Source organism: Ochotona princeps, chromosome 27 (genome assembly GCF_030435755.1).
Source record: "Ochotona princeps isolate mOchPri1 chromosome 27, mOchPri1.hap1, whole genome shotgun sequence".
In the NCBI taxonomy this organism is placed as follows: domain Eukaryota; kingdom Metazoa; phylum Chordata; class Mammalia; order Lagomorpha; family Ochotonidae; genus Ochotona; species Ochotona princeps.
The window spans coordinates 6,033,667-6,058,585 of record NC_080858.1 but is presented as its reverse complement, the minus strand read 5'-3'; the positions used below and the strand labels follow the sequence as shown (position 1 = coordinate 6,058,585).

General features: G+C 47.5%; 1 protein-coding gene across 1 annotated transcript in view; it reads right to left on the bottom strand.

Annotated features, from left to right (window-relative positions):
• The window catches only part of TMTC1 (transmembrane O-mannosyltransferase targeting cadherins 1), a 195,937-nt gene extending 172,096 nt beyond the window's left edge, over positions 1-23,841 (bottom strand). The window contains exons 1-2 of the mRNA XM_058655741.1: positions 23,330-23,841; positions 8,776-8,953 (exon numbers count right to left, since the gene is read on the bottom strand). Coding sequence (XP_058511724.1) covers positions 8,776-8,953; positions 23,330-23,643 — 492 coding nt within the window. The 5' untranslated portion in view covers positions 23,644-23,841. The remainder of the gene's footprint in view (positions 1-8,775; positions 8,954-23,329) is intronic.
• Positions 23,842-24,919: the final 1,078 nt, after the last annotated feature.

Genomic DNA, 24,919 nt, shown 5'->3' with positions numbered 1-24,919 from the left:
AAAAGTTATATTTTTGTTTCATGCATTATATAGTACTAATATATTATATAATATATGCTAAAATATTAAGATCTATAAATTGTAGAAAAAGAGTGAAGATAGGTAACTATCCCTATGTATAGGAACTTAGAGAAAAATTACAGTGAATACTGTCTTACAATACAAACAACTAAATTATTATTGTGTGAAAGAACACAAATTAGGTAAACTACTCTCAAATTCTCAGAAAACAGATCAGTTCATATAACATGTGGAGGGAGAAAGAACGATCAAATGTGCCAAACTGTGACCAATGGATGCATCTGAAGCAAGGCTAAGCAGTCAGTCTCTCCTCTTGTTAATATTTTAAAGGGTTTCCAAGCACCGTGCCTTCAGAAGACTGAAAGGGAGCCAGGGCGAGAGACAAGGGACTCTTCATAAACGCTTGTATCATCTTGCTAAGATCTTTGCCTAGAATTTTTTAAAGCCCCAGAAACAGATAAAAGGAAATTGGGGTAAAGTTTAGAAAGAGGCTTCAAAGTTAGTGTCTCCTAGAACTGGGCGATGATGGGCAGCTCATAGAATTGGACAGCAAACCTCAGCAGTCCCCAAGGACCAGTGAACTATCCAGGAGCTGCACCACCCCACAAGCCTCAGAGGAACACAAGGTGTGATCACAGGGGACAGCCAGAGACTTCTTGTTGAGATGTTGCTTTGCCACACGCAGAGGACAAGTGCTATGCCCGGCCCCACACAATGCAGAGATGACAGGCACACAGCCCTGCCTAATCAATGGACTCTTCTTTCCCCCGCTCCTTGCAGAGGAAAGGGGTGTGTCAGCCTGGACACAGGCTTTTCTTGAACGATCAAGTACATCATTTTTGTCCTTTGAAAGTTTACATGCATCCTGTCTTCACTCAACTTGATTAAGTAATTTAGAATATGCATTAGCTTAAAATCTAAACGGAAATTAATCCAGCTATATGCAAGTGTATGTGCTGACAGCAAGTCACATACTGAGGACAATTCTAGCCCGGTCTACATCAGGCAAACCCACACAGGGCCTAAGGACTGCTGAAGCCACATGGGCCTGGCAGCTCTTACCTCCTTTGCCTGTGTGGTACACAGCTCATTGATTCATGCATGTGTAAGGAGCCAAGGGACACCAGGCAGACTGCGTGTCTCATGAGTGGGGTTTGAGGCCTCACTCGGACCACAGCCTATAAAGCAGCAAAGGTGTACAGGTCGCACAGGAAGCCCCAATCTGCTCAGGACACACCAGTGGCTCCTCCAGCACTCCTAGCTCAGTACCACCTGCAAGGTCTCCTGAAGCTTAAACACAGAGCCAAGTTCACCCCCAACAGAGTCCTGGGACAACGTCAAGCCTCCAGGACTGAGGAGACATTCACCTCACCCCAACTGACCTGGCCAAGGACAAGACTCGCAAGCTGCCACTGGCTGCAGCAAATGGGAACGAGGCGATCCCAAGCCGGGTGAACTTAACTAATCCACTGACTGCTTCACATAGCGCAGCCAAGTTGGAAGCAGCAGCAGCAGCAACAGCACAAGATGCCAGATGGATGTGCCAAATCTGAAGAATGCGGTGCCTCCTGGAGCAGAAGCCCAGAGAAGGTGTCAATATTCTAGTTTTAACACCTACATACCCCCTTGCCTCGCCAAATGTCTGAGCATACATGGAACGTTACTGCACACCCCTGCTGGGCTGGGGACTTGGGACAATGGGTAAGACAGCAAATATCAAGACACTTTGGTGACTGTTTTTTGGACATCGCCTCCTCCTACCCGATGCACTGAGACGCTAGCGACATCTCCGCGTTTGGTAACTCTGTGTTTTCTTTCAGTTACTAAGCATTTTCCATGCACCACCTCCTGTGCCAGCTGGAGGGATTAAATCAGCCTCCAGGACTTCACCAGCTGCATGGGAGGAAGGAGGGAGCTTATACCCGCTGCAAGACAGCCACATACATCACAAGGGGAGAAGTCATTGTGAGAGCAAGCAGGATCTGCAAGGACTTCTTGGAATGGCCGTCCCAGGAATCTGAGAAGGAAGACACGAGGGTTTCCAAAAATGGGGAGGCCAGGTTGGGAAGGAAACACAATGTGCTCCAGGTAGAAGAGCGAAAGCAGGACAGAGAGATACCTGATTTACGGAAGGGAGAGACAGGGAAGCAAAGGGAGGGTGTTCCATCAAAGTCAGGTGGATCTGACTCTAGGATAACACAGGCTGATGTGGAAAGCGCTGGAAAGCACCAAGGCAGGTGGTCAGTCATACAAAGACGAATCCTTCAGCCTCTGGTTACAAATCCCCATCCTGGAGGCAGGGTTGCTATGAACCAGGGAACTGTAGCCTCCAACACATACGCAAATGCTGGGGAGAAAATAAAAAGGTGCTCTTAATTGGATGGGACTCAAATGCAGCCTGAGCAGTCCTCCTCTAAGATGCTCAGGACGGCAAGTGTTTCAGAATGATTGCACAGATATAATAAGAGATCTTGGGGATGGGAATTGGGCCTGAACACTCCACTGCTCTCTGCTTTCTGACACTTGCACACAAGATAAAGACAATTCTACATGGCATTTTTGGTGAGCATGTGCGTTGGCTACAGTCCATCACAGCAAAGGCCCCGGGTGCAGTTTCCACTTGTGGTACCATGTCCAGGCTCAAGAACTGTCCATTTGGGGGGCTTCTCAGATATCAGCTTCCTAGGGTAACAGACATCCTAGCAAAGTACCAGAGTCCTCATTGCCAACCAAGCCCTAATTTGCTCTCAAAACTTTTTTTAAAATAGGATTTGCACAGTTACTATGAGTTGCACAGCAACCAGCCAGAAGGACTCATGAGATCGTGACCAATCTTCCCCGGCTTTCTCCTGTTCCAGTTCTGGAAAAAGTCAGCTTTGATCTTCAACTCCATGTGTCTCGGCTGCAGCTCTCAGCCTGGCATAAGCGCATTCCTTCGAACCCAATCAGCTCTGATGACTACATTTTCATCCCCAGGGGAGAATTAGAATAAACTCTTACCATCTTCCCAGATTCTGTACTAACTTGTCTCATGATGCAGGTTACAGAAGAACACAGTATTTCCCCCCAAGACTAAGCAACACTTCAAAGACTCTCAAGGGCCTCCATGACAAATATCTGGGGCTGCCCTAGTTCGTGTATTTACCCTGGCAATGACCAACTGAATTACAGTCATGGTCTTATAGTCCCTCAAATAGTTGCTGAATCATTGCATAAATGAATGAGTCTATCTTTTTCTACCTAAATTGAAGGAAAATAAAATCTGTCTGCAAAAGTTCTTGTTTTGTGTCTACCTGTATACACATCCTCTGGCTTTGCTAGTAGCTTGTCAGCTGCATGTGGGATTCTTCCCAGACACCCCCATATGTGCTGGGCACTGCAAACTTCCTGGATCAAGTACTGATTGACTACTTAATGATCACATAATTCATAATGCAGTTATTCACTCATATCTTATCATTGTGTTCAACCCTTCATCCTTCCTGAGATACTACAGTCCCACTTTTGCTCTTGTTAGCAAAGATGAGGCCTTTCCTGGCACCTCCCATCTCTGAAAGCAATCAGTCATCACCCTGTAGTCTGCGCAGAATGTTCCCTCTACGTCTCTGTCCTTTTCTTTAGAAATGGAAGCTAAAATGCACAATGAAAGGTAATTTCTTTGGATTGTGCTCTGTAGGTGTGAACTCCTCTGTAGGGCAAGTTTCTTTGTCTCCTTCTTACACTTGACTCATCTGCTCACTAAGGTGGCCATCTTCCCTCCCATCCTCCCGTAAGTCAATGTCCAACCCTCACACGCCTTGGCCCCTTTAATTGTGTTACTATGTTGTTGTTGTTGTTGTTTTCCAGTTAGCACAAAGGTCATCTGATATTCCCTTTTAAAAGTCATTTTTTTTTCCTGATAGGATTTTCCTCTTGTCTTAAAATCCAACCTTAGCTGTCACAGTCCACAATCACATAGACCCAGAACGCCCATGTTTTATGTTCTTCACCTCTGCGGCTGTGGAATGAAATCATTACTGTCAGTTACTTGTTGCTTTCCTGGGATAACTGCCACCACAGCCATCTAAACACAGACTTCCAAGCATATTTAAAAACTTATTTGTCAGAAATGTATACGAGTACTTTAAAAGTATATGGGAACACTGCATAACAGAACAAACAAAATCAAAATGTATATATACAAAACATGCATCTTTTTAAAAAAAATTGTTTTTCTTGGAAAGTGAGATATACAGAGAAGAGAAAAGACATTCCCCAAGTGGCCACAACAGCTGGAGCCTCTTCCGGATCTGCCACATAGGTGCAAGGTCCCAAGCCCTTGGGTCATCCAAAACTGCTTTCCCAAGTCACAAGCAGAGAGCTGGATGGGAAGTGGGGTGGCCAGGATACACACTGGCACCCTTATGGCATCCCAGCACATGAAAGGCAAGAACTTTAGCCACTAGGCTACTGTGCCAGGCCCCTAAACATCCATTTTTCAAACCCTCTTAAGTTTATATCTAAAATTTTGCATTCACATTTTAAATCATTAAAAGGATCTAACTTCCCATATATTGTACATACTAGATTTTTTAAATAGACCCTCACATTGTTATTTGAATACAAAGGATGTCTGAATACTATAGCTCACGTTCCACGTACACAAACAGGCCTGTCTTTAAATGAACCAGATACTGTATACCCTTTGTCTCTGAACCCTTTGTTCCCCTTTGATTTCTCCCTCAGGATTTTTGCTCAAAGGTTTCCTTGTTATTTATTTAACTACGTGCAAGACAGAGTTTCAGAGAGAGACAAACATGTTCCATTTTCTGAATCATGATCCACCCTACATGGTCCCAAGTGGTTGCAACAACCAAAGCTGGTCCAGGCCAAAGCAAGGAGTCTGGAATGTCAATCGGGGCTTCCATGTGGGAAGCTGGGGCTAAGTCCTTGAACCGCCTTCCCAGGCCCATCAGTAGGAAGCTGGGTCAGAACCCAAAGAGCCAAGGCCAAGACAGCACTACAATGCGTGATGTGGTTTAACCTCCCAAGCAGTGGCTTAATGCACAGTGCCACAACGCCAACCACTTTTCCTTAACATTTTACACACTTAGACTTAAAATACTTGATCATTCCAAATAAATTAATTTGGAAAAATAAATAAATTTAAAAATAAATTAATGTTTTAAATGTCCTATAACTGTAAGAACCTGAAGTATTAAATTTTAAATTTGGTACTGGTTTCTACTTATTACCCATTCAGACTTATGAGATAGAGACCACAAAGCAGAAAAATCATAATTGCTAAACACAGAATTTTAACTCTAATTAATATGGGTACAGCAGGCTTATTTTCACTACGTTCAATCATAACAGTCTAAAGTTTGCCTTTTCTTGCCTACTTTTTATTTACAGACATTCTGCATAAATAAGAACAGAATCAGGTTCTAAAAAGGATTTATGTAATTCCAAAACTATTATCAATTATCACATGGCTATGTCATCTGACATGATTTTGAACTATCTATTAGCTGATAACCCAATGAGGGCCTTCTTTAATTTGCTCAAAAGCCAAACATTTAAATTCAGCCATCATTCAAGTGGCTGTCATTTATTTTCACACAATTAGGTAAGTATGGCAGAAAACTTTACCAACTTCTAGCAAAGGGCAGTGCCTCGCTTTCCATGCTCCTCCACTTACGGCTCCTCCGCCCAACCTCCCCCACACAGAAGGAAATGCGGACAGGCAGGCACTGTGGCACAACAGGACAAGCCTCAACACACAGCTGAGGATGCCAGCATTGTGTGTGGCAGCACCAGTGTGAGTCCTGGCTGCTCCACTTCCCACCCAGTCCCCTGCTCATGCACAGAGGAAGGCAACAAATGCCAGCTCACGTACTTGGGTGTGTGCCACCCACAGGGCAGACCTAGATGTAGTTCCTTCTTTTCTTTCTCTCTCATTCTCCTTCTCTTTCCCTTTTTTTTCCTCTCTCCATGTGCCTTTCAAATGAAAACTAGAAAGAATGGTATGGGAGGGCCTGGTGTGATAGCCTAGTGGCTAAATCCTCACCTTGCAAGTGCCAGGATCCTACATGAGTACCCATTCATATTCTGGCTGCTCCGCTTCCCATCCAGTTCCCTGCTTGGGGCCTAGGAAAGCAGTACAAAATGGTCCAAACTCTTGGGATCCTGTACACACGTGAGAGACTTCAAACAAGCTCCTGGCTCCTTGCTTTGGATTGGCTCAGCCCCAGCCACTGCAACCACCTGGAGTGAACCAGCAGACGGAAGGTTTTTCTCTCCGTCTCTCCTTCTCTCAGTAGATCTGCCTTTTCCAAATAAAAAAATAAATCCTTTTTAAAAAAAAAAAGAATGGCATGGTGAAATTACCTTTATCAATTTTTTTTCCTTTTTTAGATTATTTATTTGGAAGGCAGAGAAACAAACGAAGGTCTCCCACGTGCTGGTTCATTGCCCTAAAGGCCACCAGGGTCAGGCCAGAATGCAGTCAGCAGAGGTGCTCGAGCCACGTCCGTACGGGTGGACAGACCTCGGCGCTGGGGCTATCACCTGCTGCCTCTCCGCTTGCACTGACAGCACAGACAGAACCCCAACCCAGCACTCCTTAGAGGGATGAGGGGGTCCCAGCAGCTTCCCAGCCACGACACCAAATGACCACCCTGGTACAATTTTTATCATTTAAATCTAAACATACTTTTGCCAAAACCTGGAGCTTACAGATCCTGTTTGTAGAAAGTGCACCATATAATCCAAAAGGCAAAACGACTGACGCATCATCTTCAAGACGAGTAAGCAGTGCATCAAAATGAACATATGATTACGCACCTGCATAACATCTATTTGCTTCTGAATCTAGAACATTCCTTCTTCCTTCTAACACCAGGCCAAATCCTTCTTAGAATTATCCAGAAAACAGGGCACAGTTTGAATCCCAATAAATCAAAGCACTCCTTTTTAAGTGCCTCAGGGGTTCTACATGCCTGGGGCATAGTAAGATTTTGGGGTATAAATGTGATGTGCTCAGGCAGATCAAATTTAGCAAAATGTTCAAAGGCAAGCTGAGGCTCCAGACTAGACTGACTGATTTAACATATTTGAAAAGCAGAGATCCAGAGACAGAAAACCAACATATGAGATCTGCCATCCCCTGGTCCATTCTGAATGCTTCAACACACATAGCTGGGCCTGGCTGATGCTAGGATCCTGGAACCCAATCCAGCCAAGTGGCCCAAGTAGGCAGCCATCACCTGCTGCCTCCCAAGGGCTAGGAAGTGGCAGAGGAGCTGGGTTTCACATCCAGAACTCCAACGAGGGATACAGGCTTTCCAGTTGCTACCTACAACACCCGTCCCTAGGACTCTTAACAAACTGTGGTACCCAAACTTCACTTGGACAGTGTTCAAATACCCCTGGTTAGTACAAATCAATTAGCTATGCAACAAAACGATTTCCTAATACCATGGCATTCATTACGTGAGTATAGGACCATAGGTTCAAACTAGCAATACTTTCCAATAAATTCTCCATTATCCGCAGGTCAACTACAATTTGCATTATTGAACTTAAACACAGTTTGCAGTCTTCCAAGACTGCCTGTGCCCTTGCCACTACAGGAATAACACTCCAGCTTCTTAGACAGTCCTCCAGCAGTTAGAGCTCTGCATGAGCAACATTATAATTATCAAGTGGAGAAAATTAAAATATAAAACGTGTATCTCATGGATTTTAATGTTTTTAGCTTCATTTCTTCAAAACACTATTTTTTCTCATTAAATTCCTTCATGTCTCAGATCACGCAGTAGCATAATTTTCTTCAAGAATGTTTTTGATTTCCTTTTCCTTTCTTCAGCGACACATCAGTCATTCAGCAGCATGTTATTGAACTTCATGGTGATGTAAGTTTCTATTTTTTCTTCCTGTTGTTAATTTTGTTTTGTGGCTTTTCATTTGAGGGGGTGCATAGTAACTGTGTAATAGAGACCATCACATCCAATGACATGTTGTTTAACCTCATGGCATTGCAAATTTCTGTTTTCCTGTTGTTGATTTTGTCTTGTGGCTTTTCACTTGGGTGGATGTATAATGACTGTGTAGTGGATTCTGACATGTGAAGATACGGTGCAGTGAGCATCTCTACTTCTGGATCGAGGATGGACTTCCAGTGAAACTGCTGGATGTGTCTTGACAATGGGATGCTGGACTCTCTGCCATTGTCCATACCCTCAATGATGGACTTATGACTGTTTATAAGGAACTATGCTGTTGTACTGGTATGGGAGAACTCAGCGTGGGTGGGGGGAGAGGAATTAGGGGTAAGGGAAATCCCAGGGCCTATGGAACTCTATCATAAAATGATGACATGATAATGATAATAAAAAAGAGAATTTGAGTTTAAAAAATGCATAAAATGTAAAGCCGGAGAAAGGAGTTGGTATGACAAGTATCTCAAAATGTCCCTTAATGGCTAAAACCCATTAGGACTTAAATTTTGTGCAAATAAAAAACTGTGAACATTCAAGGCCACCTGTAATAACGGCAGTGATTATTTGGAAAAGCAGTTAAATCCTGGAAGGACAATGAAGCCAATTTGAACATTCAAGAAGAAAAGCTGCCATGTAGAATGATTTATACATAAACACTAGAGTAGAGCTTTGAATTCATAAGAGTTTTCAAAGCAGAAAAATGATGAGTTTAGCAGAGATATCGATGTGTGGTTTTTGGTTCATTGTTTCACTGAGTTCCAGTTACACTCACCGCCTCAGTGTGAACAGGATGGACGGCAAAGAGCAGCGCCGTGACAAAAGCCAGTCCCCGGCTCTTGAAGACGGTCTTGTCGCAGGTGTACATCAGCACAACAGTCACAAGGCAATGCAGAATCACATTGACTGCATGGAAGTAGAAGGGGTTCATGCCAGTCAGAAGTATGTTCAGTCTGTGAAAAGAACAAAACGATATGCAACTCATCACTTTAAAAAAAATAAATAATGGGCCACCTGGTAGCATGAACAATGGATTTTCTTTCATTTTACTTTATTTTTCTTTGATTTCAAACCCGGAAAGAAGTAATCATCCAGGGAGTGATTCACTCCCTAAACACCCAGAACACTCAGGAGTGGGGCCAGGCTTAAGCCAGGAGTCTGGAACTCCATCAGGATGCACCACAAAGGTGGTTGGGACTCGAACACTTGAGCCATGATCTTCTTCCTGCCAGGATATGCAATGGATGTAGACAAGGCTGAACTCAAAGCAGGTGCTCCGATACAGCGTAGGCATCCCAGGGAGCACCTTCAACACTGTGTCAAACGCCCTCCCCCAATTAATTACTAGCAAATGATTTCCAGTATCTGGTTCTTGGCTAGATTCGAGTATGTAGCACTTGTTTCTGTCCCAAATAGTCTACAGAAATCAATACATATACAATATAAAAGTAGTTCAGGAAATGTGGCCTCTGAGAAGGCAGACAAACAGATGTTAAACCTGTTTCACCCTCACTCCGGGGCTGAAGCCAACAGCACCAAAAGTCTTGCTTTCAGTGCTGGCTCCTTCCTCAACAAGCAGTCTTCAGGCCACTGGTTAGAGCCACAGACATGGGAGAGGGACACAAGCTTAGAGTCACAGGTGGACAACCCTTGCAAGAACAACCTCTGTCTTTTCACCCATGGAGCCAGCCATATTATATATCAGGAAGCCCCGTGCAAACACTGGCCCGGAGGCAATCTTGGTCATTACATGGCATGGGCAGCTGCAGCTGAGATAAAAAGTTAGAAGTGCAGCATGTCTTAGGTCATAGTATATCTTCTCCAATAGGAATTTCCACAGATTTCAGATGCAGATTGCCAAGATCATGACAAAACGGAAAATAAAAAGCAAAACAAGAATCACAAAGAAAAGAAAAATCAACTTCTCAACGTCTTAAAAAAAACAAAGAAGACAGAAATGCACAACAGAGAGACATTGGGGGTTCCCTTAAATATACTAGTGGGACATTACATTTCCAAATAAGCCTCTGCTGTCACAAAAAAAATCCGCTTGCACAGGGTGAGGCAGTCTTTGGGAGGAGCATCCTACGTACACCCTGAGTGGCTCTGCCAGGAGTGGCCCAGCTCTAGTCTGACCAAAACATCGACCCAAGGCATTAGGCTGGGGTCTCTGATCTGCCTCCCTTGCAGAAACAACTAAAGTCTGCTGCCACGACAACATACACATATTCAACGTACTTTGCTTAATGTGTGCACAGATGTAACCTACAGAATTTAAACATCTCAAGCTCTATTTGGACACAAGAATTCCAATGTCATCATTACTAATCAACTCCATTTTCTCCCCTGCTGAAATAATTAGGGACCAGAAACAAAAGCCTGGAGAAAAGAATCACTGGATGGGATCCAACTGCAAAGGGCTCCAATGCAAGATGCGTCCCAGCTGTGTGTTGGGAGACGCATGAGCCTGACACGCCACCATGGTGTCCTTCTATGGCAGCCTGATGGGAAGCAACACCTTCCAGGGAAACAGGACAGAGGCGAGGGGGAAGCCAGGGAGCCAGAGGTCCAAGCACAGCCCATGCCAGGGCAGGAGGCCCCTCACATGGAGGCAGAGTCCCAAAAACTGGATACTGTGAGAGAGGAAGGCCACGCTCCAATCCTCAGAGAATGTGCATGAGCTTCCAGAAAAAAGCCCAGCCCCCTGAGGTCAATTTCACATCATTTTTCCAAATCATCAGGCTGAGCTCCCCAGATGAGCGAACCATTCATGTAACACTCACTCAAGGCCAGAAGTGATGATGAGAAACAAGCAGCCAAACTCACAGGCAGCTGGGGAATGTCCAGGGTAGGAGGCCTGTGGGTCAAGGAGAGGCAGTTAAAGCTTTAACTGCTTTACTCCATAGATAGCAGTCCACCTCTGGGAATTCAGCGTTAAGGCACTAACCAGACACACGACCAAGGACTACATCCACAAACGCAGCCACATAAGACAAAAAGCATCGCACAGTCCCATTATAAAAATGCCAATGAAGATAAAAATAAGACATCTGGTTCCAGAGGTCTTAAAAAGCTTAGAATGCACAGCATGAAATACCTAGGCATGGATTTAGAATACTATTGTAGTAAAATAAGCCTATCTCGAAATCTAGTTATTCCTTAAACTTTCTGAATCCCTCCCCTAAGCCAATATTTGATGTATTCAATTATTGCTGAAAATACTAAACCTTTGATCATACATTTAAGTCACAATTACAACAGTATTTCACAACAGGGACAAAAAGACGTACTTTTCCAAAGGATCTGCTATCCACTCAGTTGAAAAATAAAAAAGCATCATCAAGGAATATGTTAATACTGCTTTAGTGAACTTCCATGTGGCACTTAATACACATTCCTTTCCCTGTCCAAAAATGACAGGTGCAAATCTCCTTTTTGGCTCCCAGGCATCATATCTGAAAGTGTGCAGGCGTGGTCCATGTAACTTCTATTCCTGGAAACTGATTAGGATGGAACACAGGGGCTCTAAATGAAACCAATTAGATGCTCCAAAAATAAAAATAGGGCACAGAATGAGGACTCTCAAGAGCCTAAAAGCAATTGGTATCAAAGCTCCTGCCCAGATACAGGGTCCCGATGAGTCTGAACTTTAGGACATCACCCAGGATCTGCACTTGAGAGAATTTTCCAAATGTCTACAAATATAGAGCGGGCATTCCCTGAACTACAGACAAGCGAGCTAGAAGGGAAAGGTAATGAAATGGTAGTGTATATCCTCCTGAACACAGAGACCAGGTCTTGGAGGCTGGGAGACAATCTGGGGAGACAGAAAGGGGGAGCATGCTGATTTAATGGAGGAGAGGGTGTGGTGGATGTCTTACATGATGAGGGACAGGAAGGGAATGGGCTGGGACAGAGAAAAGAAGTCACCCTAAGTAGTAGCTAAGTGTAGGGGTCTAGCTCTAAGGAGAAGTGGATTAACCCTCACCTAAAAAAGCCAGCATCCCATGAGTGCTGGTTAGAGCCCCTGCTGCTCCACTTTCCATCCAGCTTCCTGCTAACGCATCTTGGAAAGCAGTGGAGGATGCCCAAGTGCTTGGCTCCCTTTTCTCGTAAAGAAGAAGCCAGATAAAGTTTTGCATTCCCGGTGTCTTCTGCCTGCTCAACCCAGGCCCTTATAGCATTGCAGCCATTTGAGGAGCAAGCTGGTAGATGTCTCACTCTTTCCTCTCTCCCCTCCCTCCAATTCTGCCTTTCCAATAAAATTTTTAAGCATCTGAATATTAACTAAAATCCAATATCAACAATCAGGTGTAAGTATTACACTATTTTGTTTCCCTTTTACACAATTGTTCCTTCACAACTCACCCACATTTTAAATGTAGGTGCTTTCCTGTAGAAATGCCCAGCTTCTCATGGAATACTAGAAGCCCTGGTCACTCTGAGCCTCCTGAGAAACAGAGACACATTTGGGCATTCATTTCCACAGGATAGGTGCTCAACACTTGCCCCAGTCTCCACCACTGCCTGGTGTGGTCGCCCTTACCCCAGCCCAAACCACTCATTCACCACTGTACACCTCTACCATTTTCCCTGATTGAAAGAAGAGAATACTTGCTGGGTAGGAATTAGGATCTCACATGGGGAACAGGACCAACATGTTTGCCTGTCTCAAGAAAAATGTAAGAAAGCACATGTCTGCAGGAGGAGGGTGGTCCCCTTTGCCTGGCTTCAAAAGTACAAGACAACAAAGACAGCAAGCTCCAGCGCAGACCACTGCACTCCACAACTCCAACAAATGGACTCTGGCCAGTTTTCAACCCTTAGGATGCCAAGCACAAGGAGGTAGGTTTCTAACCAAGAAGTAACACCTAAACTGGTAAACATGCAGATGTGTAAAACTAGCGTGGGTGCTTATATAACCAGACATGCCCAGCAGAAACGAGACAACAGCCACCTGATTTGGCACCTAGAAACAAAATCCCAGGTTTCACGTCACCCTCAATGTCCCTCAAAGAGGGTGCTCAACCAGTTTCTAAAAGCTGCTCAGCCAACTGTCTCCAAAGTTATCAGCATTTTTTAATAGTGCTGGAAGAAAATAATTTCTGTTTTTCCTTGCACCCAGTGCACAGTAGATGTTAAATGAAGCTTTACTAAATAAATGAAGCTGTAAGTTACAGAGAAAAACATCAGCTCTTCCTTTCAACTCTAACAATCTCTCATTCTACTTGGGTTAGCCTTTGTTTAGCATCCAAACCAGGTCAGACAGTCAAAAACAAAATATTTTTTTTTCTGAAATAATCCTCATAGCCATCTCTGAGGCTTTTCAAACTTTCCCAAATTCAGTAGCTATGAACAGCAACGGCCCCTCTCCATCTCAACGCCCATTGCATTCCTGTCAACAAGCTGGGGAATTCACAGCAGTCAGATTACATGTTTTCCGTAAGGCCAAGTCTGGTGCCAGGGTGACAGAGTCTGGTATCGAGGGATGGGGAAAAAAATGCCTGCTAGCTGCCCCTTTTCTTGGCTTCCTTGTGCTTCCATCCTATGGCTTGGGATGCTATTCTCCTAACAGTGGCTCAGGTTAGGGGGGAAAATTCACCCACAGAAGAAAGAAACTGTTCCTAGAGAATTTACTAGGGTTCTTGTTCAGGTGCACACCAACTCCACTCTTCCTTGGGAGTTCAACATTCAGATATGGAGGTAGTTAGAGCTCTTAACTGTCCATCATGGTGACTTCCACCAGCTTCTTGGCCCTGGGCTGGGAGCTCTCCCTGAAGCACAGACCCAGCCCCAGGTAAGAGGGCTGTTCCATTTAATAGCTGGGGGCTCCCTCATTAAGGTAATTCCCAAAGCCTTCTCCAGCAATGCAGTGAGAAAGCAGGAGGCTGTACACAGGTAATGTGCAGAAAATGCACCCCAATATTCTGGTTTCAATGAGTCCTTGGGTTCCCTTCTCCACATGGCCCCACTGGGTCCCTGTAGTGCCCAAGCTTCTTAATTGCCTGGTGTAGGGACTGAAATCACCAATCCCAGGTCACACAATAAGACAGAGTTTAAATTGGTGGAACTGCAATGGGGCCCCAAGACCTGCCCCAAGCACCCCAAGTGACTCAAGGCAATGACAGATCAATGAAGCGGTTCTCAGAGCTTTGGAGACACCTGCTGAGAATTGCCAAGCTTACTAGAAAAACCTAGCTTTCTTGGTAGTAATACAACACACATTCTTTTCAGACAGGAACTACAAACAAAGGAAAAGAAAAATAAACAAATAACACGTGCTCCCTGATCGTCAGCTTCTGGGGTCTCAGCGTTAGGTTCCCCAACCACTTTCCTGATAGGTTCAGCCACCCAGCAGTCAGCACACAGCACATTCTCCTGGCTTCTCCTACTTCTCGTCTCCCTTCTTCCCCATCTACTGCCCTCATTACAGCTCTCCAAGGCTTATAAGTGGTTTCCATGGTCTTCTTAGATTGTTCAACCAATAAATAACAACATCTGGTTCTTTGCATTTTCCCCTCTAAGGCAAATCCCCGAGGCCCTTAATCATCTTGGTTGCTCTTTCTGCGCAATCCCTCTAGCATCAGGAATAAATCGGCAAATCATCGTTGTTGAGTACATCCCAAGGATGAAAGGATGTAACCTACAGGCACCAAAGCAAACAGCAGAGCACAGAGCAGCTGGACACCCAGACCAGGACGAGAGGCACGATTCTGATCTAAGCTCAGAACATCAGGCCTCACGCGGCCATGAAGAAGCAGCCCCACGGGAGGGGAGGTTGATGTCATTGTCGAGAAGAGTAACAGCAGTGACCCTGCCAAAGAGAGGATGAGAAAACTGGAAACAGGCAGGTCAGAACCTGCATATGGAAGGCAAAACCCAGAAGCAAATCCTCTAAGAGACTTGCAAAATAACAAACAGTCCAAAGCCTCATAGCCTAGTTAAAACTATAACCGATTTACCAACTGTAACTTTTGTCTTCCACAGGTTAAGTGTGAATTCAATGAAATTCCAACAATGACCATCCCATGTCAATACAGATGTTAGAGGCCGAAGACACAGTCTTCTCCAAGACTCCCTGCATCTCAGATGTGAGGATTCCCAAGTCACTTAAACTTCTATTTCTATTGAAAAGGCAGATCAGATTTACAGAAAGACACAGAGAAAGATCTTTCATCCGCTGGTTCACTCCCCTAATTGCTGCTACAGCCAGAGCTGAGCCTATCTGAAGCTAGGAACCAGGAGCTTCTTCTGGGTCTCTCCCAAGTAGGTGTAGGGTTCCCAGGCTTTGAACCATACTCCACTGCTTTCCTAGCAGGGAGCTAGATGGGAAATGGAGCAGCCGGCACATGAACCAGTGCCATGTGGGATCCTGGTACTTTGCAAGGTGAGGATTTAGCCATTGAGTCATCTTGCCAGGTCTCATCCCTAAGCCACCTATATCTCTGACCCAACAGACAACAAAGTAGGGTTTGCAGAATGACTCTCAAAGGTCAGCAAACTCCCAGCCTTGTGAGAGTTTTACTTCAATGAATGAGTTTTAGCCTCAATCTGCAAAGGCAGAGACCCATGGGACATGGTCTGAGAAACTGCTGAGTATCAGTGGTCTGAGGCTTCAGCATGCCTCACCCACCCAGCTCAGCAGGGTCTCCCAGCACTCAACAAGAAGGTCAGACAAGTCACAGAGTTCATAATTTTTCCAGGGTTCCTTTAAGAAGGCACCAAGCTGACCCCATCTTTGGCCTTATGGCCAATTCCATTTCCACCTTCCTCTTCCTCTCCCAGGGTCACAGTCCCGACCCTCTGATCATGTGACCAATCTTCACGGCATGCCAGGCTCCATCCTGAAGCCAGAGAAGAGATCACCACCAAGGCCCACCTCCACCTTAACATCAACTTGGGTCTGATCCCAGGAAGACATCATGAAGAGCAGGGCAAGGTCGTCGGAAATCCCAGCGGTTAAGATGTTCACTTCCAGGAAGACAGGACAAACTGCAGACCAACTGTTTCCCATCCGACCCTGGAGGAGAGGACGTCACAGCAACACTCACTCTTCAGATGAAGCGTTTTCATGTCCCAGTATTCCATGTCACCCAACCAGAAATGGTACTTCCTGGTACTTTCATTCCCTATTGGACTGCAGGACCCAAGCATGAATAAACTGCCGCTGAGAACAGGGTGAGAGAGGCCCCAGTGGGATGCTGCATCTTGGCTTGGTATCCGCAGCTCTGAACTGTACAGCAAGCATCCACTAATCCTTTATGCCATGACACACCTCCCCCACCCACGACAGCACAGAACCTCCTCACTCCCTACAGCAGTTACTGCCTGTCACAGCAAGCCCCAGCTGTCCCCTTCACCCTCCCGACAGCAGGACCCACTGGCACCACCCACAAAGATCTCCGGTGTCTCTCCTTTTTCTCTTTGAGAGAGGCAGAAAGACAGATAACCCAGGCTGGCATTTCCTGAACATTACAGACATGTACGCTCTACCTGGATACTGACCAGGCACAAAGATGAGTTCTCCATGAATATTTCAAAAACCAATCTGCTTTGAACTGATAAAGATATCTACTCCTTGCAACAGGAATTCTGGAGCCCCCTGCTTTGCAAGCTAGGCCAACTGCTTAATACTGCACAGACATCTCACAGAGTTTACAACACAAGGGGAGATGACAACCAACAACAAAAAGAATGATGGCAGATAGAAATTAGGGAGAGTAGGGCAAACCTGGGTGAAAAATCAAGAGGAAGAGAGGAGAGTTTGCTTCTATGGAGCAAGGGGCTGGGAATGAAGCAACCCTTGGGGAATGCAACAAAGCCATGACAGCCAGCCACATGCAGGTCTGGAAAGGAGTCCTGGGGAGCAAATACCAACCAGCCAAAGGCCTCGGAGTCACTGGGTTTAACCTGTGTGGTGGATAGGGGCTCCAGGATGCTGGTAGGGAAGATCAAGCAGAGATTACAGAAGAGAACCCAGAGGCGGCCAGGAGCCAGATGAAACAGAAATGCTGTGGTTAGGAACTTCATCTGACCACGTAGAAAAGGAACATTCCCGTGGCTCTAGCACCATCAACAACTCCTCACTCCTGGGTTTGTTTTGTGTGTTTTTTTTTTTAAGTGGGATGCCTCTGGCACAAAATGAGAGAAAACGTGAATAAAGCAACAGAGGAGGAGGGAAAACACATTCGTTGATGAAAATAGATTGCTCCAGGCAGTGACTTCCAAGTCTCCACTCAGGAACTAACACAAAAATCCCCATGAATCCAAAATACATCCCTCTCTCTTTCCACCCAACCCACACCACCAGACTGGAGTCCACGGTGTGGCTTCTACCTCACACACATCTGCCCCGGCTGCACGCACAGCTTCCTCCCCTCCAGGATCTGAGATAACTTTACTCTGGCAAATAATTTTTCAGACTCATTTATTTTCCTCCACAGAATCTGCATGGCCCCCAATCTTACTCATCCATTTCTGTCAGTGAACAAGCTGCCTTGAGATGAACTCTCACAGAGGCCCAAGCCCAAGGAAGAGAGTGAAACGGGGAAATGGTCACCTCTTCATGAGGGTTCTGGGCCGGGAGGCAAGTGTCTCCTTCTAGAGCAGACGTATCCCTGGTGACAAAAAAAGATGCCAACAGGTGCAGAACACTCCAAGATCAAACATCAAGACGCTTCCAGTCCTCACAGCTGCACACATTAGGATGCTCTATTTTTTAGCTCCGACATTTCCAACCACCCACTCTCAACTCTCTGTTTATGTCACCACGGCAAGCCTTCCAACAAAATCAAGCTTGGTAGCAAACTCTGATCTGATGGCCTACACACAGAGGAAACAAGGTTTCAGTGCTTGCCTTGGCCTCAGCTTCCCTGGTCGTGACACTGACAAACTACTGGTTCTTTCCTGCTGCAACTGACACGAAATAGCTCTCTAAATAGGAGAGTACTTCTAACACTGAGCAGGAACTGGGTCCCAAGAGGAAGGAGGAGAGGGATCAACTTAAAAAAGCTAAGCACCTTTTGCATCAGTCAAGGCCAGTTTTCAAGGAGTGAGCTTCAAGCATCACGGGATTTGATTCTGTGTCATGCCACTGCCCATGCAGAGACTTAACGCCTTCCTCCTGATCTCTGAATTGCAAACAGGTCATGCCAGTGAAGGATCAAACAGCAAAAATTGAAAAAAAAAAAAAGGCGAAAGAGGCAGATTAAGTTATCACAGATGTTTGGATTCTGCTCTACTTTGTTCTAAAAATATCCACGCACGCCCTTGGATGTGATCTGATGGAAAGACTGAAGATCAGATGCGATTAGAAAAAGTAACCCACCAGTCACCTAAGTTCACTTCAAGGAACACACAGAGGGCTAAGCAGGAACACAGATGTGGCCAGACACATCCAGAAGAAGGGGAGGGCTCAGGCAGCCAGAGTGAGTGTCAGTGCCACCTGTATCTGCAGGGGTGAAATCCAGCAGGGCGGCCATTCTGGATGCATGAGGTGGATGGGCTCGAGGCAGCAAAGCCAGGATACACATATGAACTGGGACATGCCATCTGTTTCTCACGGCCTCAGGCTCCAACTTCAGGGATGCAAGTGGCTTGCAAACACCTGGCACATCCCCACAGAGCCACACCTTAACTTCGGGGAGCTGAAGGAGGGACAGCAAGGTACAGGCACAGCTGGTAGCCCAACCATCCACCTGCTGTCTTTCAGCACTATAACCTGCACCCACCTCGGAACACAATCACAGCCACTGAGCTGGAACCTGGCAAATCTCCAATCTCTCTCCTAGCCAGCTCTAATCCACAACCATCCCGGGAAGAAAAACACTTTTGCCCTGATTTTTAAGTCATCTATTTATTTATAAAGCAGAGACAGAGAAAGTATAGCGTGAGCCCTCATCTGTTGGTTCATTCCACAAATGCCTGTAATAGCAGAGACTGGGCTAGGAGAATGAATCCAAGTCTTCCCCATGGTTGGCAGAGATCCACCTGCTGCCTCTCACAGTGCCCAGTCTCAGCAAAAGAACTGGGGCTTGAAGCCAGGCACCCCAACACAGACTATGGCCATTCCAGAGTCCTGCACACTGCCCCATAGGCCTGCCCCCACTTAGAGAATTCTAAGTAGCTTGACCTCATCTCACTAAACTGATGAAGTCCAAAGCCACAACACCTCCCTAAGCAGCCCTCACGTTCCATTGCCCCTGTGTCCCCCCGCGGCAAATGCTCTTGTAATGCATTTCTTCATTCTAACTCCAGTTTGTTTCTCATGTGAGACAAGTGGGACGAGTGTACTGACTCCATAAGCAAGCATCTTGCTTATTTACCAGCACATATGCAAGCGCCTTTACAGCAAAAAGCACTACGCATGTATCAACATGTACTCCTTGGGGAATTTCTAGCTCTCAGGATGACAGACAGACATTCATTGAATCAGAGACAGTAAATCTTTTAACAAAAAGTAAGTCTGAGATTTGCACCAGGAAAGATTGCATGAGGACAAAATGATTATCTACAGCTCGGGACAAAATAGTTGCCGATCACATATCTGACAAGGGACACGTACCTAGAATATAAAGAATTTCAAGCTCCACCATCAAAAAAAAAACAAGTTCTCTTTGAAAAAAGACAGAATATACAAAGGTACATTTCTTTACCAAAAACTCCACAGAGGACAAAAAAGCACAGAAGAGAAGGTTTTACATCCCCAGCCAGTTGGGCACTGAAACTTATATAAAGATCTCACAATGCACCTGTCAGGGTGGCCACAGTAAAGGACAGGGACAATGCTGAGGGCCACCAAGAGGTGGAGGCAAGGACACAGGGTCACCCATGCAAGGCTGGCAGCAATACATGCAACACGACTGGGCAGTTGCAACAAAAATACATGTGCCACCACCATTCATGAACGCAACTACTGCACTCCTGCGCATTATCCCCAGAGAAACCAAAAGTTAAGTGCACACAAAAACCTGTCAACACATGCTTCTACCATTTTTATTCAAAATTTAATTCAAACATTGCAAACAGATGTCTTCAACAGATGTCCATCAAAGGAATAGTATCCAGCCATGAAAAGCAATGGCCTGCTAATAGCTACAACATCCTGAACCAAGCCCTAACATGCAGGGTGAGAACAGTCAGTCTCAGCAGGTGCCCAGCACAGGAATTCACTGATTCAACTGTACTGGCAGAACAGAGATGTGCTTGTTGTGGAAGTTACAGATGGGCAGTTTGATGGCTTTGCTGCCCCTGCTGTGATGGGGACAGCCAGCTCATCACCAGGACTGTGGTGGCAGCTTCAGACATCTGCACACAGGACAAGATGGCCTTGCACGAAATACACATAACAAGGAAGTCTAAATAAAATCTAGAGGTCACACCCATGGTGATAATATAACCATTCAAAATGTTATGGGGTGGGGGAAGCAGCCTCCTGATGCAGTAAGTTAAGCAGCAGCCTGCTGTGCCAGCATTCCACAGGTGAGTACCTGTTTCAAGTCTTGGTTGCTCTGCTTCCCATTCAGTTTCCTGCAGTATGCACTGGGAAAGCAACAGAAAATGGTCCAACTGCCTCGGGTCCTGCCACCGACATGGGAGACCTGGTGGAGATTCTGACTCCTGGTGTATGTCAGCCCATCTTTGGCCATTACAGATAGAGAGTGAATGACCAGATGGAAGATCTCCCTTCCCCACCTGCTACCACCATCACTCGGCCTTTGAAACAAACACATCAATCTTTGGGGAGAAAATTACTATGATGTTTATATGATTGCTTCGTTTGCATTATTACTCAATGGCATGGGAACATACAATTACCTCAAAACAGGTTTGCTTTCATGAGTGTTCATTCCCCACAGTGCTGTGCTCCAACAAGCATCATGTAGACTACAACTGAAATGGCTTGCACACACTTGGAAGGAATAAAGAAGCTGGGCTTTCACCAACTATCCAAAAACATAGTTGCTGTCGTGTCTGGGGCAATTCTGGGTTCACACAGCGCAGTCAAGAAATGTGATTTTCTGTTCTGCCTCCTTTCGATGCTTTAGCGCCTTGGGGTGCACAGTCAAGGATGAACTGCAGCCCCAGAAGATAACTCTGACCCCCGGATGATGATACAGAGCGCGCTCCAGCCTGAGATCACTGTGTGGGCACGGAGGGGCACCTGGACAGGCACCACTCCTATGCTGTTCTCGAAATCCCAACTCCATCTGGGAGGAAGGCAAGGAAGGAGGGTGGCAGGGAGTCTTTCTCAATCAATGACATAATATCCAAAGGTATTTCAAAAAGCTTTTGGAGAATGGGATGAAAAGGTAAGGGGAGGCACACAACAGAGGCTTCTCAAGAGTGCTCAGTTGGACTCCTGGCTCTGTTTCTGACCCAGGAGGTGATGGCGTGAGTGCCCGGTGCCCTACTGCTCACACGAGGGACCTGGATTGGGGTCCTGGCTTTTGGTTTTGTCCTCATTCAGCTGGGGTTGTTGCGAGCATCTGAGAAGTGATACAGCCGATGAAAAATCCATCTCTCCCTCTCTCTCTCCCTCTCTTATTCAAGCAAAATTTTAAGTTAAAGTTCATTTTGGAAAAAAAAAAATTGCTATCCACACTGAGGTACCAAGGGCCAAGCTGCTGATACTGTTAGAGAGCATGGCAGCCAGGTGCCCCTCCCAGCTCTCTGGAAGCCAGCTAATTCTCCTTTGCCTCCTCAGTAACAGCCTTGCCTCCTCCTCTGCCCTCCTCGTCCCTCCCTCCCTCTCACCTCTGTCCTTGCCATCTCCACTAGGAACAAAAGCAGATAATTCTTTTTTAGGACACTGCTGCCCAGCAGGAAGGAGGCACAGGCACTTGATCTTGACCTTTGTGAAATGGAAAAGGCACAGCCTGGGCGGGGGTGGGGGGGGGAACCTCAAGAGCTGCACATAACCAGTGTATCCCCTCCCCCCGCTGTGCCTTCCAGGAGTCAACCACCCCCACAGTGACAAGCGGAAGAGCTGCCGGTCCACAAGCACTATGTGTATTTTTGCGTCACGCATGGAACTCTTAAGGCATCCTCAGATGTCTTTGAAATCCAGTGTAACTTTTCCAAGGGGACCAACGTTTACAAAATGCACTCTGTGGCCTCCAATGTGTCCTATTCGCAGCCTCCAGAAGACAGCAAACTTTTCAGGAGGGAAGAATGAAGTCCTACCCTCCTCCCCACCCCTCTTCGAAGCTTTTCCCATTGCGATGGTTTCCTTCCACAAGGCATCAGGGCCACCTGCCAGGCGCCTGCTCCTAGCCTGCGGGAAAGAGCAGGCTTCGCTGACCACCAGGTCTCCATCCACGCGGGTTCCTAGCACACCCCTTAGCAAGGAGTGAAAATGCTGGTCGCAGCCAGCCCACCGCGTTTCCACGCTTTCGCCCAGCGCTTTAACATCAGCCTCCGTATTCAACCAAATTATAAGAGTGGAGTCCCTGGTGCGGACCCTGCTTCTCTCACACCAGGCCCTTAGCCGCCTACGTCTGAGGCCAGCCCACCTCCCAGCTCCACCCCATCCCATTTCCAAATTCAGGAAAATACCCAGCCCGACACCCTGGGGCGAACTTTCCCTTTTCAGAAACCAGTGGCAGAAACGCTGAATCACTACTCGGACATTGTCAATACAAAACTGTTTCAGTCAGGATCCAGGACCCCGGAGGGTCCCACGCTCCAGCGCATCTCCGCTCTGCACCTTGCAGTCCCCAGTAGCCGAGCAGCGGAGCGGACACCAGGGAAGCAGCGCAAGCCGCACCACGGAGCTGATGGAGGACTAGGGAAGAAATGGGGGCGGGGGGGAGCACCTTCGGTTCCCTTGCCTGCTCCTCCCCGAAACTCACACACAGCCCAGACAGCCCAAGGCTCCTCAAGGCTTCCCTCGTCTGAAAGCAAGCTTTAATTAATGCGCGGCTAACTTCTCGGCGCCAAAGCGTCCCTGCAGCCTCCGAGGAATTCCCAATGTGGAAGCCTCGCTCCCACCTTCCGGCCGCTCCCCGCCACCACCACCTCCCGAAGGCGCAGGGCCCGCAAGTTGGCTGCCTTGGCTCCGGTCAGGGGATTTGGGGTGCGCAGACCTAACCGGCTCCCTCAGCTACACGGGAGAAGCCCGCCAGGAGCGCAGACCTTAAAGCAACTCAATCTGAAGTCCCCAGCCCGTGCCTCCAGAAACGCGGAGGAGCCTGCGGAGCCTCGTGGGAGCTGAGCTGCCTGTGCAGCCCGGAGAGGGAGAAGGCGCGCAGGGAAAGGGCTGCAGCCCAGACGCGCCCACAACTTCCCGGGGCCTGGGGAGCGGCGCTGGCGGGCTGCCGGGGACTCACTTGAAGGTGAGGACGCACAGCGGCCGGTAGGACTTGTGGCTGGTGTTCTCGGCCATGCCCTTGCCCCAGAAGTCGTTGGAGAAGACACCTCCACGGAGCGGGGCTCCTGGCCGCACGTCGGGATTGTTGACGATTGCCCACACGTCGTCGTGCACGAACTCGCCCTGCAGGGAGCGGCCGTAGCACAGGCAGCTCGCCCCGACCAGCAGCGCCGCGGCCCCGGCCCGCGTGAGCCCACAGCCTGGCCGCCGGGAGGGCGCGCGGTCCCAGCCGCCTCCGCTGCCGCTGCCGCGGGCAGACGCGGTCACTACCATCGCACCGCCACCGCCACCGCCGCTGCCCTGGCCTCGCCCGGGCGGCTGGCATCCTCCCCTGCCGGGGCTCCGGCGGCGCGCGGCGGCTGCCCGAAGGGGCGCTCGGGCACGGTGCGGCGGCAGCTGGACCCGCTGCGGGCGCCCTGCGCTCCGCCGCCTCCTGCGCCGCCGACTTGGCCCAGCTGCAAATAAACAGCAGTCCCCCCGCCTCCTCTGGCCATCGCCACCTCCTCCGCCCCACTGCGCATGCCTGCTCGCTCTCGCTGCCGCTGGTCTCCCCCCCCACCCCAATCCTGGGACTAGGGCTGCTTCCCCACCACCACCACCACGCCCGCCCTCTTAGCCCCTCCGGGGAGCTGGAGCCGCTGGCGCCCAAAGTGAGAGTCCGCGCGCAGGTGCAGCGCGGAGGCGAGAGGTGGGAAGGGTACCCTTGCTGAGCGCGGCGCTGCTCCCCTGCTTGGTGCCACTAGGGCACCTCCAGGTACACCCCTGGGGCCGCGGCAAGCAGGTGGGCTGTCGGGACCCCCGCGCCACGCGACAGCCACACTGTGTGCTCTTCTGCAAAAGATCTCAGCTTCCCAGCACCCGGGACCGTGCCGGAAGCTCCAACTGTGGCCGCCCAGTCACCGGCCCTTCCCCTGGAGCGCAACTGCGAAGGGCGCCTTTCCCTAATGCTCGTGGGGAAAGCATCTCCCTACCCTGGAGTGATCCAAGAAGTCACAACTGCTTTTTTAGCCCCACGTTTCCCTGCCTGCACTCGGCGAAGTCCTAGGTGTGGGACTGCAGGCTGGGTAGGCATGGGGAGCATTTGTCGTCCTTTTATTAAACAATAAAGACAAGCAGGGCGATGCCGTAACCGTTTTTCCTTCCTGACTGGATGGCTTGGGCCTGGTGATTATTTCCTGGGGTGCGGACAGTTTTGCACTGAGCCTCTAAGTCAATACCAGAAAAACAAAACAAAAAAAAATAATAATAATAATAATAATAATAAGGCGGCGGCATGGGTTGAAGGCCCCTAGCTCCTAACTTCGTGCTTTCCAGAAAAACTCTTTTTCTTTTTGAAACAACTAATTACAATACCTAATAAATATGACACTGCAGTGATGATTACAAACATTCATTCAGGTTTGAAAACTATATTCCCTCAGGCAGGGTGTGGATTTCCACGCTTTGTTGTTATTGATGATACCTGCAATTTGATGCCTCTAGGCAAAAAAAGGGTCACTATTCCTCTTCTTCCAAAATCCTTAAGAAACTCAATGATCTAACAGGAAAT